The 15,827-nt window shown below is 51.1% G+C and overlaps 1 protein-coding gene across 4 annotated transcripts in view; it reads left to right on the forward strand.

Moving 5' to 3' along the window:
* Nucleotides 1-15,827, forward strand: part of map4k5 (mitogen-activated protein kinase kinase kinase kinase 5) — a 28,481-nt gene that overhangs the window by 3,709 nt on the left and 8,945 nt on the right. For all 4 annotated transcript variants that reach the window (XM_047046217.1, XM_047046225.1, XM_047046234.1 and 1 more), the window contains exons 4-22: nt 2,132-2,222; nt 2,786-2,850; nt 3,072-3,127; nt 3,431-3,478; nt 5,858-5,900; nt 6,070-6,142; nt 6,521-6,652; nt 7,056-7,118; nt 7,925-8,006; nt 8,499-8,615; nt 9,438-9,516; nt 11,390-11,448; nt 11,606-11,673; nt 13,336-13,380; nt 13,469-13,511; nt 13,735-13,939; nt 14,532-14,614; nt 15,193-15,234; nt 15,712-15,796. In XM_047046217.1, coding sequence (XP_046902173.1) covers nt 2,132-2,222; nt 2,786-2,850; nt 3,072-3,127; nt 3,431-3,478; nt 5,858-5,900; nt 6,070-6,142; nt 6,521-6,652; nt 7,056-7,118; nt 7,925-8,006; nt 8,499-8,615; nt 9,438-9,516; nt 11,390-11,448; nt 11,606-11,673; nt 13,336-13,380; nt 13,469-13,511; nt 13,735-13,939; nt 14,532-14,614; nt 15,193-15,234; nt 15,712-15,796 — 1,479 coding nt within the window. The remainder of the gene's footprint in view (nt 1-2,131; nt 2,223-2,785; nt 2,851-3,071; nt 3,128-3,430; nt 3,479-5,857; nt 5,901-6,069; nt 6,143-6,520; nt 6,653-7,055; nt 7,119-7,924; nt 8,007-8,498; nt 8,616-9,437; nt 9,517-11,389; nt 11,449-11,605; nt 11,674-13,335; nt 13,381-13,468; nt 13,512-13,734; nt 13,940-14,531; nt 14,615-15,192; nt 15,235-15,711; nt 15,797-15,827) is intronic.

Consider the following 15,827-nt stretch of genomic DNA (forward strand, 5'->3'; position numbering starts at 1 on the left):
ATCCTGAAGGATCTTCCCCAACACCCTTCAGGACAGCGAGGGGATCAGTGTTGGGTGTATGAAGCAACACATGGGGATAATGGATCAGTGAAGCGCCGATGCTAAAGCTGTTTGTTCCGTAAAGATGAGTGATGGGGTCGGAGTGTAAGAGCCCAGGACTTCCTGCTTCAACAGGATTCTGTTCTGAGGTGTCAACACGTGCTCCGGTGGAGCTCGACAGGTTAGACCAGGAGTGACGGGGGTGTGGCTGCAGGACTATGTTGATCTGGTAGCTGGAATGGGCGTGATCCTGGGGGTCTCTGGGCACTAAGACAGAACCTATCTGTCGTGTCATTCCGCTGTTGTGACGTGTCCCATGGCTGAAAAGTATGACTTCTGTTGTCTGGAAAAGTGTGAGATGACAGATTGATTTTGATTGATCAACCAAACTTCCAGTATGATTTTATATTATATCAATATTAAGATTGACCCTCAGTATTAACTATGAATTAGAAATCGCACTGCATGTGATGCACATCTAACACAGCCTTTTAAAAGATGTGGTTTCTGTCTGCGTAGGGGAAGTGCTCATTCAGGGAGGAAGTGGCCAGATCTCATGAAGATGGTGGACTTGTTGTCAAAGTCTCCTCTCACTAAGTCGAGCTGAAGTCGTCGCAGTTCACATTTTTGTGGCTCCCGGCCCCATTGGCTGCATATCTGAGATGGCACAGCCAAAAGCTCATCGCTATGGAAACAATACATATGCAGACAGTGGTTGTCAAGGCATGCACTGGGATGGCCTCTGCCTCTAATTGACCCCTCCACAGCTTATTACCATACTGTATAGGGTAGCCATATGGCATATTTGAGTTATTTAGGTCTTCCTTGGAGATGTCTCAAGAGAGAGCTGGTTCCTCATTTGTAGAGAAGTGACTGATGTCTATAGACTGGGCTGGACAGACTTGACAGATAGCCAGGTTGGCCCCGAGCATGCGGCTAGTTGGCAGGACCTCGCGGCGGCTACCAGGAACAGACCAGGGAACCAACGTAAAGAGGATTTAAAGCTGGAGTTAAATCGAGCTCCACCAGGTGATTCAGAGCGAGCTATTTTCAGCTGGCACACCAACATGGCTCTCCCTGGCTAACTTTGACCCGGCCACGCACGCCACACGATGCTCCACCTTTCTTGCCAACGTGTTGAGCGTATGCATGTGGACGGCAGGATGGTATATGCAGACTGACCCTGGGGGCAGGTCGCTCCAGAATGCTCCCCAGACACCCAGGTCACCTGACCCTCACCCAGGCAGCCTGGAGCTGCTGCCGCAGACGGAGGGCTTCCACTGGGGGAGGAGCCCGGAGCCTCTGTGGTTTCCCTCCTCTCCCTCCAGGACACTCTCCAGAGCCTGGAGCTTTTTCCTCCTCTTGTTTGGTTCCGTCGCTCCTAAAAGGGAACATTGCCATGAATCACAGAGCTCGTCTTCAGTCCGCCCCGAGTCAGCTCGGCTGTTGATGCGAGCGACGACCAGATCAGTTGTCTGAACACCATAACAGAGTCTGCTCTCCGAGAGAGGAGGGCCGAGGGGCAGGCACGTCCTGTCGGGCCTCAGACCAGCGTGTTAATGTGTTCCAGTCAGTCAGGCCCGTGTCGCACCGTCCAATTGGGAGCAGATGGTCTCGCATAGTTCAGCCCTCCATTTCCTAGTGATAGAGGAGGCATCGATACGTCCAACAGACAGAGCCCAGCCAGAAGCGAACTTCTGCACGCTGATATTTATCGATTGCTGCCGTGGAACTTGAGGTGCAGCCAACTGGAGTGGAATATGGGCCCCGTAGAGTGTGTGGTGTTGCTTCTGCTTCCTGTCTGCCAGACGAGGCTGTGGTTTTCAGCTCGGCCAAACAAAGTGAAATACTGAGTGGTTTTCTAGAATACTCGTGTGTGTGTGTGTGTGTGTGTGTGTGTGTGTGTGCGCGCGCGCACGAGATGTGCTATAAACTTTCCCTTCACGTGCAGTGTGCCATTTAAAACGACTGCTATCTGAGCTGCTCACGTCTGAAGTGAAAATAGGGGTGTGTGTGTGATGGGGGAATATATGTGTGTGTGTGTTCACACAAGCTTGTGGTGTGTGTTTGATTTCTCTCTCTCTGCTTCTAGGGGACGATTTCTCCATCATACAGCAGGAAATCTTCATGGTGAAAGAATGCATGCACCACAACATCGTGGCCTACTTTGGAAGCTACCTCTGGTAAGGGCCAAGTCTGAATACCAGCAGTTTTGTGTGAGCGAGAGAGATTTGACATTGGATCTTTCCAGAGAGTCCCCCTGAAAGGCATTGCAGAAAGTCCAAACCCCTTTCCACCACCTCTGCCTGCCTGAGCTAGAGATGAGGCCAGAACGCAGTGTTTTTCCTGTTGTGATGCCGTGTGTGTGTGTTGGGGCTGGTTTCTCAGAGAGATACAGCCCTGTAGGTCTCCCCTTGTCTAGCACCTCCAGCAGGTTTACCAGAAATCAAAGCTTTGATGTGTTTTATGAAGCCATTAGTATAGAGAGACGTGTTTCATCGCAGCATGTCAGGCTCGACGAGGAGCTTCAGAAATTAAAGTCACATGGTGTTAACGGCTTTTACTCACCTGGGGAGTGTGGGGGTTGGGAGGGGAGTGGAGTATGTACAAAATGAAACAAAATACAAATAAACTGCAAACAAAACGGAACAAAGGAATGGCTTTTCCGTACCAAGTTGTCAGCGCCCTCTCAGGCTCGGTCCAGGGAGACTCGTGTGGTCTAACCGTCTCCCCTCTCCCCCTCCAGCCGGGAGAAGCTGTGGATCTGCATGGAGTACTGTGGAGGAGGGTCCCTCCAGGACATCTACCACGGTGAGCTCCCAGCTGCCTTGGGCCTTACGGGCCAGTCAACACGCTAAAGTAATCCGGTTTATTGTTGTTGACATTCCTGAAAGTTTGCCCGTTGGGATTTGCTGCTGGCGTCGATCCTGCTGCAAGCGAACTCTGACCTTTAGCCCCGGCTGCATGAACTCCGATGACTTGCATGTCTCCCGTCTTCTGAATCTGTCCCTTCTTGTCTCTCTGTGTTCCAGTGACGGGCCCTCTTTCCGAGCTGCAGATAGCTTACGTCTCGAGGGAGACTCTGCAGGTAACACTTAACTCCTCCTTAACCAGGTTGACATTGCAGTGCATTCATTTCATTTAGCAACAGCCACCAGGCTTGGTGCAACCATAGTTTACAGTGCAGCAGTCACATCTCCACTGCAATGTGTCAAGTACAGTGCAACAGTCACATCTCAACTACAGTATTACACAGTACAGTACAATAATCACATCTCAACTATTATTATAGTCTTACATAGTACAGTGCAGCATATGTCATCTACTGTACTGTCCTCGATGTGTCTGCAATTTCAGCCCCAAACACTCAACCTGTCATTGTGTTTCCTAGGGTCTTGGATACCTGCACTCCAAGGGCAAGATGCACCGCGACATCAAGGTAACCCCCGCTCCACCCTGAACCCTCTGAATCGAGCTGCGAGGCGGTTGAGCTAGCTAGGGTGTGAAGCACAGGAAAGAGAGAGAGAGAGAGAGAGCAGGGAAGCACATGAGCCGCGTGGTCACCGCCAGAGGTTTCCAGATCTCTGCGCTAGTTCGCTCCCCCCCCCCCCCCCCCCTCGCTCCCCCCTTAGCCGGGTTATCACAGCAGGACAGGGCCTGGCTCTGCTTAACTCCACCCACACACAGCACTTCCTGTTTCCTCGGCCCCGGGGCTCCAGGATGCCTGGCGACGGGCCTGTCAATCACAAACACCTCTCTCTCTCTCTCTCTCTCTCTCTCTCTCTCTCTCTCTCTCTCTCTCTCTCTCACATATATATATTGAGATTTGAAATCTCTTTTGCTACAGCGACCCGGCCAAGATGGGCACATGACACACTGCGACAGCAATCATCTAGTAAAAAAAATAATTATATACAGTGCCCTCCAAAAGTATTGGAACAGTGAGGCGAATTCCTTTATTTTTGCTGTAGACTGAAAACATTTGGGCTTGACATCAAATAATGAACGTGAGACCAAAGATCAACGTTTCAGCTTTTATTTCCAGGTATTTACATCAGGATCTGATGCACAACTAAGAAAATATCACATTTTGTTTGAATCCACCCATTTGTCATGTGAGCAAAAGTATTGGAACAGATATACTTAAAACATATTTAAGTGAATAAGACTTAATATTTAGTTGCAAATCCTTTGCTTTCAATAACTGCAGCAAGTCTGTGACCCATTGACGTCACCAAACTTTTGCATTCTTCCTTTTTGATGCTTTCCCAGGCTTTCACTGCAGCCTCTTTCAGTTGTTGTTTGTTTTGTGGGGTTCCTCCCTTCAGTCTCCTCTTAAGCAGGTAAAATGCATGCTCTATAGGGTTTAAGTCTGGAGATTGACTTGGCCAGTCTAATACCTTCCATTTCTTGCCCCTGATGAACTCCTTTGTTGTTTTGGCAGTGTGTTTTGGGTCGTTATCTTGCTGCATGATGAAGGCTCCGCCAATCAGTTTGGTTGCATCTTTCCTTAAATTGGCAGACAAAATGTTTCTGTAGACTTCCGAGTTCATTTTGCTGCTGCCATCATGTGTTACATCCTCAATGAAGATTAATGAGCCCGTCCTAGAAGAAGCCATGCAAGCCCAAGCCATGACATTACCTCCACCGTGTTTCACAGATGAGCTTGTGTGTTTGGGATCATGAGCAGTTCCTTTCTTTCTCCAAACTTTAGCCTTTCCATCACTTTGGTAAAAGTTAATCTTTGTCTCATCAGTCCATAAAACTTTGTCCCAGAATTTTTGAGGTTCATCTCTGTACTTTTTGGCAAATTCCAGCCTGGCCATCCTATTCTTCTTGCTAATGAGTGGTTTGCATCTTCTGGTGTAGCCCTTGTACTTTTGTTCATGAAGTCTTCTGCGAACAGTAGATAGTGATACCTTCACTCCTGCCATCTGGAGGTTGTTGCTGATCTCACTAACAGTTGTTTTAGGGTCTTTCTTTACAGCTCTCACAATGTTTCTGTCATCAACTGCTGATGTTTTCCTTGGTCTACCTGTTCGACGTCTGTTACTTAGTACACCAGTAGTTTTCTTCTTCTTCAGGACATTCCAAATGGTTGTACTGGCTATGGCCAATGTTTCTGCAATGGCTCTGATTGATTTTCCATCTTCTCTAAGACTCACAATTGCTTGTTTTTCACCCAAAGACAGCGCTCCGGTTTTCATGTTGTTTTCACCTCTGAATACAGTCTGCATAGACAAAACCTATCTTACCCAATCTGAACCTGAGTGTAGACATTCAGTGGTATTTATTGATTGAATAATGTATGTAATAGGACACACCTGGGCAACAAAACACACCTGTCAGTCACATGTTCCAATACTTTTGCTCACGTGACAAATGGGTGGGTTCGAACAAAAAGGTGATATTTTCTAATTTGTGCATCAGATCCTGATGTAAATACCTGGAAATAAAAGCTGAAACGTTGATCTCTGGTTTCACATTCATCGTTTGATGTCAAGCCCAAATGTTTTCAGTCTACAGCAAAAATAAAGGAATTGGCCTCACTGTTCCAATACTTTTGGAGGGCACTGTATATCTGAGTAGCATAGCGAGGACATGCATTTAAACATGCTTAGTTGTAAGTGGAGAGGATTTGAGAGCAAGGCTCTCATGGCAGTGCAGAAGTGAGAATGGTTGAATTGAGGGTTTAGGTTGGCTGAGGGGCAGTTCTATGGGCGTTTGTGAAGCCCTCTGTGACATGCTTGCGTGTAAAAAGGGCTATACAAATACATTTGATTTGAATTATACCTGTCTGCCGTGTCTGTGTCCGCAGGGGGCCAACATCCTGCTGTCAGACAACGGTGACGTGAAGCTAGGTGAGCCTGTTCTGCTGCGCTGGTCTCCTGACTGGGCTCTGGAGTCAGAGGCTCTGGAGTCAGAGGCTCTGGACTCAGAGGCTCTGGACTCAGGCTCTCTCCAGCCCCCATGGCTGTCTGCCCTCAGTGAGTTACCTCACCTGAATAGACCTGTCCTTCTGTTTCGCAGCTGACTTTGGAGTTGCAGCCAAAATCACTGCCACCATCGCCAAGAGGAAGTCCTTTATCGGGACACCTTATTGGTGAGTCTTTGTCCGTGTCTCAAGAACGAGCCAATCAGCATGTGAAAAGGGGTATTGTGGCCCTGCTGCTGTTGAGGAAATGGCTGCTTTTCTTGTTCGGGTTCATGCTTGGCATATTCCTGGCTGGGGCATACTCCTGGCTTGTAGTCATAGCAAACCTGTTTAGTCTCTGTTTAAAGTGAACTCTTTATATGAGCTCTGCCTCTTTAAAATACTTACAATTCGTCTATATATTAGGTTATACTTCTTGCAAAAGGTTTTTCCTCTTTACAGCCTCATAGCAGTTCGTTCTGTCTAGAGTATCCGGATTATGTACAAGCTCCATAAAGACTTCCTGGATGTGTAAGTGCGTGCTTGTGTGTTTGTGCGCGTGTGCAGGATGGCACCAGAGGTGGCGGCCGTGGAGAAGAACGGAGGCTACAACCAGCTGTGTGACATCTGGGCGGTGGGCATCACCTCCATCGAGCTGGCCGAGCTGCAGCCCCCCATGTTTGACCTCCACCCTATGAGGTACCTCCTCCCGTGTTCCACTTCCACCCAATCAGGTTGTGTGTGTGTGTAAAGGAGGGGTGTTTCATGTTGTGTATGTGTGTAAACAAGGGGTGTGTCATGCCATGTGTAAACGAGGGGTGTTTTATGTTGTGTGTGTGTAAACGAGGGGTGTGTCATGCTGTGTGTAAACGAGGGGTGTTTCATGTTGTGTGTGTGTGTAAACAAGGGGTGTTTCATGTTGTGTGTGTGTGTAAACAAGGGGTGTTTCATGTTGTGTGTGTGTGTAAACAAGGGGTGTTTCATGCCGTGTGTAAACAAGGGGTGTTTCATGCCGTGTGTAAACAAGGGGTGTTTCATGCCGTGTGTAAACAAGGGGTGTTTCATGCCGTGTGTAAACGAGGGGTGTTTCATGTCGCTGCAGGGCCCTGTTTCTTATGTCCAAGAGCAGCTTCCAGCCTCCCAGGCTAAAGGACAGAACCAAGTGGTGAGTCTCCCCTCTTGACAGCGCTGTTCATGTTCCGTTAAAGACTGAGGATCTTAACCAGACATCAGTGTTTCCCACACATAGACTCATTTGTGGCGGTGCGCCACAGAATCAACACCGGCCGCCACATATTGCGTTTCGTTAGTATTATTATTTTTAACGCTATTTAAAACGCGCAGCGTGCATTTCAGATGCATTTCCTTTACCTGCTCTCCCTCCGTCTCTCTCACAAACGCATCTCTCAAATACACACACACACACACAGTCACAACGTCAGCACACGTTAGCAATGCTATGCGATATCAGCGAGACTTCAGCATTAGTGCCGTAGATAAAAGTCTTGGAAAGTTTAGGTTACTTTTCGCTAGGTACCTACAAACATGTCTTAATCTGCTAGACCGGTGGGTTCCCCATCATTGTTTTGCTGAGCAGTCTCACGAGCCCTCCTTACCCGTCGTCATGGAGCCGACCAGCTAAATAATTATTTAGCACTAGCGTTGCTACCTGCATATATGCAGAAATTGTTTACAATATTTTCAGGCTTCAACTAGTGCTGCTCAAGCAGAAAAACAGGGTCAGGGCGAGAGAGCAATTTGTTAGGCATTGAAGAAAGAGTAGGAGAGTAGGAAAGCATCCAACATAATACATATATATATATATATATTTAATTTAAAAAAAATAATGTTGTGTAACAGAACCCACCCCCCCGCCACAAATTTCTCTCTAATCTGTGGGAAACCCTGGACATGGCGGATGAACATGACAGTCTGCCAGTGCCACACTGACCCTTCACCCCGTCTTCCCAGGTCGACCGCTTTCCACAACTTCGTCAAAGTGTCTCTGACCAAGAACCCGAAGAAGAGGCCCACAGCAGAGAAGCTCCTCTCGGTAATCCACCTTGTGCCTCGGCTTGGAGGATGAACCAGGCAGGAACGGGGCTTCCTGTTCGTCGCTCTGAATCATAAGTCCTGTGATGTCACAGGGAGGAATGTGTCAGCGATGTGGTCCACATGACTTTGATTAATGAGACGAGGGTTAATTACTGTATTTGAAACTATAGAATTCCTGTAATTAGACTGGCCCAGTGAGCCCTCCCAAGAGATGGGAGTCTGGCAGATGGTTCAGATGTCTAGTAGTCTTTCTCGCAGTTGACTGCACCCGTGATCGTGTTTGACGTTGTCGTTTTCATGTTTGAACTGTTTCTGGCCAAACCCAGGCTGTTCCTTGACTCTGACCACCCCGATAACGACTCAGTTTGGATCCATGATTTCCTGCTGTACTTTCTACATGTACTATTTCTATTTGCTGTGTTGCTTCTGGATAAAAAGGTCCCAATGCGTTGAATGAACTGTGACGTGTTTGTGATTGGCTGGGTTGCAGCATGTCTTCGTGGGCCAGACGGGTCTGACCAGGAGGCTGGCGGTGGAGCTTCTGGACAAGATGAACAACCCCGACAACAGCCAGCACTTCAGCGAGGTGGACGACGACGACCTGGAGGTACTGCCCCGGCCGCCCGTGCCCCTGGGAGGGGGGGGGGGGGGGGGGGGGGGGGCACGCCTGCTCTTTGTTGAGGGCCGACCGGCTTTCCCCTTTAGCTTGAGATCCGTTTTTATAGTGCAGATGAAAGGTAGTCAAATATCCCCACTTTTTTTCGGCTCTGTGTTGTCTGACCCAGTTTCTGTTTGCCCTCATTTCTCAACCTATAACTTTCCCTCCTCGGTCTAACTTTCTCTCTCCTAGTATCCCTCCCTGCCTCGTTCCTTCCCTTCCCTCTGCCTCTCTCTCTCTCTTCCCCTTCTGTCCTTGTCTCCCTCCCTCCCTCGCTCTGCCGCCTTCCCTCCCTCGCGCTCTCTCCACCCCTATATGAGTATTCCTGCTGGTATGAACATCTCCCTTGTGTACAGGCTAAATACATGGTCCCAGTGTCTTTAGAAGAGCATTGTGCCCGTGTCCCCTGACCCTGCTCCAGCACGGCAGCAGCCCTGGCCTGAGCACAACAGACAACCACAGCACACGGTCCACACCGACATGACGTCACACGCGTGCTCGGTTCAGCTGGAACGCCGCTCTGCGGAGCCGTCCTCTGCCGTACGAGCCGCGTGGACTGCGATATCCCCATGGCGACAGGGTTTTCAGTGCTCCTGGATAGCTTATCACTGTTGGACCGATTACATGCTGATAAAGCTTTTATGACCCCGCTTCTCTCTCTCTCTCAGCTACTGGTTTTATGACCTGACGACATGGCCGCGACTGGTAATCATTTGAGTTGTTTATCGGTTTTCACGCGCTGATGATGTTCCCGCTGTGTTCCCCCCCCAGCCCCTGTCTGCCGTGAGACACACCATCCGCTCCACCAACAAGCAGGCCAGGTCGGAGAGGACGCGCTCTGAGATCAACTGTAAGTGACCGGCTCCACCCGGCCCACCCCCCCCCCCCCCCCCATCGCACTGCTTTAGACAGGACCCCCCCACCCCCCACCCCATCTCCGATGGGGCGTCCCAGCTGTCAGTGGGTGCTGTAAGACGGGCGGTGTCTCTCCGCGCCGGCCCGGGGGTAGATCCTGCTAGTCCTGGAGGGTGGCACAAGGCCAGGCCGCAGCATGGGGGCACGCTGTAAAAATAGCCTGAGATTCACGGAAGGGAAAGTGGCTGGAGGTGTGTGTGTGTGTGTGTGTGCGATTGGGGCGTGTGTGGAATGGGCGTTTGTTGGATTTGGACGTGTGTGATTAAGGCGTTTGCGTGTGTCGTCTAGAAAAGAGACTGCTGTTACTGCCTTCCTGTTTGTCGAAAACCCACCATTTTCGAGAAGACTCAATGTACTGTGATGCCAGAGTGTGTTTGTCTAGTAGCAGAATGGCTAAGGTGTGTGTGTGTGTGTCATGTTCTGTAACAGCAGCAGCAGCAGCCCAATGTCCTGTCCTCTGTTCTCCCTGTCCCTGGGGGAGTGTCTGTTTGCTGTTGTTTTAACGAGCAGTGAGATGTAGCCGGAGAATCCCAGGGTGTGCAGGTACCTCACCTGTCAGACCAGTCCCCAGCACGTGCTCCCTGTCTGGAGGTCTCCAGCACGTCTGGAGAGGGCTCTTAACACTGTGACTGTCTCTCCCCCTGAAGCCCACAGTCCCCCAGGCCAGGCAAGCCCGTGTCCCAGCCCTGGCCCCGCCCAGGACAAAGGGGACCCAGGTCAGTGACAGAGTAGTGAGCTAGCCGTTCAACTGCATGTGACAGTTTCCTGTCAGTCTAACTTGAGTCTAAAATCAGGGTTCGAAAACCTTGTTTCTAAAGAAAGGAATCCCAATCCGATCTGAGAATTAAGTTAAAAAAAATAATAATATAAATATAAAACCACTGTGATGAAATGAGATTTATAAATGTAATTCGAGGTCCTAGACACAGTCTGATGTGTCTAATGTAGTGTCAGTGTTGCCATACCAAGCTGTTGATGGTGAAACAGAAAGGAAGAGGGGGTGCAGTGTGAGATGAGTGGCTTCTCAGAAAGCCGGTCGTTTCCCTGTCCTCTACAGTAGAGGCTGTCTGCTGGTGTTCCTCAGCCTGTCCTGCAGCCCAGGCCCTGTGTACAGTCTTGACAAGACAGCTAGGAATGTGAAAAGAACCCCCCCCCCCCACACACACACACACTTACTCATCTATTTCTACATTAGAAACTTGACGACAAGCACGTTGTTATCATTCCTTTTGCATCATGTCACCTCCAATTTACCGGATAAGGAATGGCGAAATGTGCGCATTCTCAGACGAGTTCTTCATTTCTCTTAATGTGAACCTTTTTCTTGCCTTTGGCACCGTATGATAAGTGACGAGGGCCTGCACCAACTCAGGAGAGCATGTGACGGAGAAGGTCTTGTTTACACTGATCCAGTCCAAACTCCCCCGAGAGATCAGGCAACTCATCCAGTTCAGGTGTGGCCTGACGTCACTCCTCCAGTGCGCTCCTGGGTGCGCTGGATTTAACCCTGGGTGCGCACCCGAGTGGGCAGCCTAGCTGGAACAGGTGCTGAGTCACTGAGCCTCTGAGCCTGAGGGAGTCCCATCACCGTGAGGGGGAGTGACGAGGACGGAAAAACCGAACTGCCAGCGAGCGCTGGAGTGGAGTTAGTCCCCTGGATTGCATGACCGAGTCCCTTTTACCGTGTTAGAGTTTGTGTGTTGCGCGAAAGGTGTTTTTGAAGGCTGTGCAGGAGTGTGTTGGAGAATGGGGCCCTCTAGTGACGGCAGGGCGCATGTGTTCTCTAATGGCTCTCGTGTCGTTTCCAGTCGACAAGGTCCAGTTCGAAGCTCCGCTGAGGAAGGAGACGGAGGCTCACTCTGAAATGGTGAGCATCTCACTCGCACGTCGACACGTCGACTCACTCGCAGTCACCCTCCCTGCGTCGCCCGTCGTCCACCTTGACTCCTCCCTCCCCGAGGGGGCGGAGCCGGCTCCCCCGAGCGGTGGTGATTCGCTGACGTGTGTTTTGTGCCGCTCCGCAGGACGTGACCAAGGACAGTGACTTCCCCTCCCCCTGGGGGCCCTTCGCCGAGGGAGGCATCACGACCAGGTGAAGCCACGGCAACCGTCACCGTGGAAACCAATCCTGCTTACATTTTCTTTGCCTCCCAACTCCTGATTGATGTCCCATCCTCCGGGTTATGTTAGGAGAAGAGCATGGTCTATTGAACATGGACACCTCAGTGCATAGGCTGAATCTGTAGCGAGAGAGCATTTTATCAACACTCGTGTTCATTTATTAATAGTTATGATGTACTAATTCCCCTGCTTATTCTAACTGACCAAAGCAGAGAGAACTAAACTGCCATCCCTTCGTGTTGACCGCCTTCACTGCTGGAGGTGGTGTGCTCGTCCTGGTCAGACTAACCCGTGTCCTCCGTGCCGTGGTCCTGTCTCAGCATGAGCCCTCGCGTGGTCGGAATGTGCTGGAGGTCTTCCCCTCCTGCTTCACCATGTGCTTTGACTGTGCCCTTCTTTTTGTTTTCCCCCCCCTCCTCCTCCTCGCGGCTCTCTCCTGTCCTCTCAAGGAGCCTTCTCAAAAGCGTTGAGGAGGAGTTGTTTCAACGGTAACTTCACGCTGTGTGTGTCTCTCGTGGCGTGCCGTCAGCTCCACTCCTCCCCACTGGTGGTCGTGTGTGTGTGTGTGTGTGTGTGTGGCAGGCCTTCCTTAGCCCTGTGTGCCGTGGTGTGTGCGCCATGCCCCATAACCACACCCCATAACCACACCCCATAGCCAAGCCCCATAACCACGCCCCATAGCCAAGCCCCATAACCACGCCCCATCCCTCCCTCCCATTCCTAGTTTGAAAGTGGTATTTGACGTGTATTTACATCCTCTAAAAAATCTAGATCAAGAGGTCGTAGGTTCGAGTCCCCTGTCCCCCTATATATCTTTTTGGATTAAGCTTCTGCTTCCCAAACACATTTATTATTAAAATATATATTTTTTTTATGTATAATTTATTTACCGTAGCTAACTGGCGATTGCTGGTAGTCTGAACAAGCAAGATCGTTTAACTGTGAAGTTAATGTTGCCACACATAAAATGACCCGTTTATGGCAAAGTGTTAACACGCTTGGACAGGACTGTAGTTCTCATACAGTACAGCTTGGACAGGACTGTAGTTCTCATACAGTACAGCTTGGATAGGACTGTAGTTCTCATACAGTACAGCTTGGATAGGACTGTAGTTCTCATACAGTACAGCTTGGATAGGACTGTAGTTCTCATACAGTACAGCTTGGATAGGACTGTAGTTCTCATACAGTACAGCCGACGAGCTAGATCATGATGAGCCAGGGAGTCCCCCTGGTTGAAATGTCCGCCGCCTGTTCTCCTCAAGGCTGGTGGTGTTCTCGCTGAGCTTCTCAGATCCCTGCAGCGCACTTCCTCCTCTGATGTCATCTAGTCTCGCCTCTGCTTGGCCATGTCTGTTCCCTGCAGCAACCCTAGAAATACCATCACGGTCTCTCTCTCTCTCTCTCTCTCTCTCTCTCTCTCTCTCTCTCTGCCAAGCACTGTGGTGTTTCAGCTGTGCCACCTGTAGTTACTTCTATAGTCCGGCACACCAGGTCGGATGTGGGCCATTGTTCATCAATCATCAGTTCCTTTCCTCTAGTCCCTGGCACTGTACTCCTGTCAGGGTAGGAAGTACTTCACTGCCCCCGTCCCCCTGTCCTCCCCTCTGACTCCTGTCTCTCTGTCCCCCAGCGGTCACGTCACCCACCTGGAGGATGCCTTCGAGGACATAGAGCTGTAAGAAGCACTGCTCCACCACACTCACCATAGCCCCCCCCTCTCCCCCCCCCAGCTCTCACACTCAATGTTCTCCCTCTGCTTTCAGGTCTACCCTCAAACAAGGAGTCCCTCCTCCCCTGCCCCCCAAGGTGAGGACCGTTTGAGTGGAGTTAAGGTGGTCGTCGAACTATCGTAGAATGCAGCAGAGTACGGTAGAATGCCGGAGAGTCGGTGTCGAGTTGTAGTCGAACTCGACTGGTGCTATGTTCATGTCATTCAAACCGTTTTCTGTTCGTCCAAGGTGCTCCCCCGTGAGCATGGAGCCATGTTAACCCCCGTCTCCTCCTCCCTCCCTCCCTCTCACCCCCCCAGCCCCGGCTGAGCAGCTTGTCAGAGGAGGTGGTCCTCCACGAGGAGCGCAGCCTGACCGTGCGCAGGTTCCCCGCCGCCGAGAGCAGCCCGGGCCCACGGCGCCAGAGCAGCCCGGAGCAGGGCAGCAAGGCGGAGCACGCCGCCCCCGACTTCCTGTCCGCCAGCGTCAGCAGCCCCGGGAGGCTGTCTCGCACCTCCGACCCAGGTAACACACACGCTCACGACACACACACACACTCAGACTTGCACACAGGTGAACATGCACACACACAGTCCAGTGAGCTTAGCTGGCCCAGTATGTCACTTGTCACTTCAGGTTCCTAACTGGCTTGATTGCTTGGTGTATGTTGGGGTCGCTTTGTCTAAATGAGAAACCGTTTTGTCTTTCCAAGCTCTCAGCCTGTCAAAATGTAAAGGTAAGGATGGGTGGCTCTATGTAACCATATCTATATACTGTATTTAAAGGTTAATACAGGCTCTACGTTGTGTGATGTCATCGTGTAGTATATTGTTGAGATGGTTCATCGTTATGCTATTAAGTGTGTTCGACTTGTCACCGGTGTCGCCTGCAGCCCGGCTAACTTGAAGCAGCCAATGGCATTCTCAGCTTCAAGGCAGCCAATGGCATTCTCAGCTTCAAGGCAGCCAATGGCATTCTCAGCTTCAAGGCAGCCGGCTGTCGGCGCCGCCGGCGCTGCATAAAGTCGAACACGCCTATAGTTTTGCCGTGGTTCTGTCTTGATGACTGGACACAGTCTAACCCCTCTTCCTCTTCCTCCTCCTCCCTGTGTGAACAGAGGACTCTGACAGCAGTGGTCATGGAGACAGTCCCAAGCCAGCCCCCAACCATCCCCACCCCAGGGAGAAGAAGGACTACCCTGTACGTCTGCCTCACCTCCCACCACACACACACGTCACGTCCGTGCGGGGCCCCTTTCCAACTCCCTGACCTCAGTGTGGATCGTGCAGCCTAGGAGCTTTGAACGACCGTTACCGTCCATCTCTCTACCTAGCTCATCTAGTCTGTGTCTCTCATCATATCTAATCGATCTCTCAGCCTCATAGCTGATCTATATATCTCATCTCTCTGTTTTTCCTCAAGCATAACAGAGGGGATTGTGTAGGAAGGAAGGATATTTCCGTGCGATAGTGTGCGTGGTTTTATTTGTGGTTTGGTCATGCAAAGTTTCCGTTCAGTTCGTCTCCAAGCCACTGACTGACACGGCGCTGGGCCTGAGAAAGATGATTCCCCTCCTATTGGATTGAGCCCACGCTAGTTGAAGAGAGGGCGCTGAGCAGTATGCAATGACCTCATGACACAGACTCGTGTTGCTCTCAGGGTTAACCACTGTAGTTCAGCTGGCCAACCGCCCCGAGGAAGACTCCGATCTGACTGAATCCTTTCGGGCCTATCTCTGGATCTTGCATCTTACTGGAGTTTGTTTTCCCCCCTTCCAGAAACCCGCCATCAACGGCCTGCCTCCCACCCCTAAAGTCCTGGTGAGTCGACCTCAGCCTGGCGGCTTACCCCTCCAGCTGCTCCTGCTGGATCCCTCCCCCCTCCTGCTGGATCACTTCCCCCTCCAGCTGCTCCTGCTGGATCCCTTCCTCCTCCTGCTGGATCACTTCCCCCTCCTGCTGGATCACTTCCCCCTCCAGCTGCTCCTGCTAGATCCCTTCCCCCTCCTGCTGGATCCCTTCCCCCTCCTGCTGGATCCCTTCCCCCTCCTGCTGGATCACTTCCCCCTCCAGCTGCTCCTGCTCCTGCTGGATCGCTTTCCACCCAACACCCCTCATTAAACTCTCGCTGACCTGGCAGTTCAATACCCCAAACCCTGGCTCGCCCCGTCCCATGGTTACCGTGGCGTACGATGATCGAGCCCGGGTTCGGTCAACATGCCTGGCGTCGACACGGGAGGCGCTCTGGGCGCGGCGGTTTTGCGGCGCTAGCTGAACTCTGTCCTCCTCTCTCTCCAGATGGGGGCCTGCTTCTCCAAAGTGTTTGACGGCTGCCCGCTGAAAATCAACTGCGCCACGTCGTGGATTCACCCAGATACCAAAGGTAAACCTCGGGCACGTCGCACTCGTGTTGT

The sequence above is a fragment of the Hypomesus transpacificus genome, chromosome 3, assembly GCF_021917145.1.
Source record: "Hypomesus transpacificus isolate Combined female chromosome 3, fHypTra1, whole genome shotgun sequence".
Classification (NCBI taxonomy): Eukaryota; Metazoa; Chordata; class Actinopteri; order Osmeriformes; family Osmeridae; genus Hypomesus; species Hypomesus transpacificus.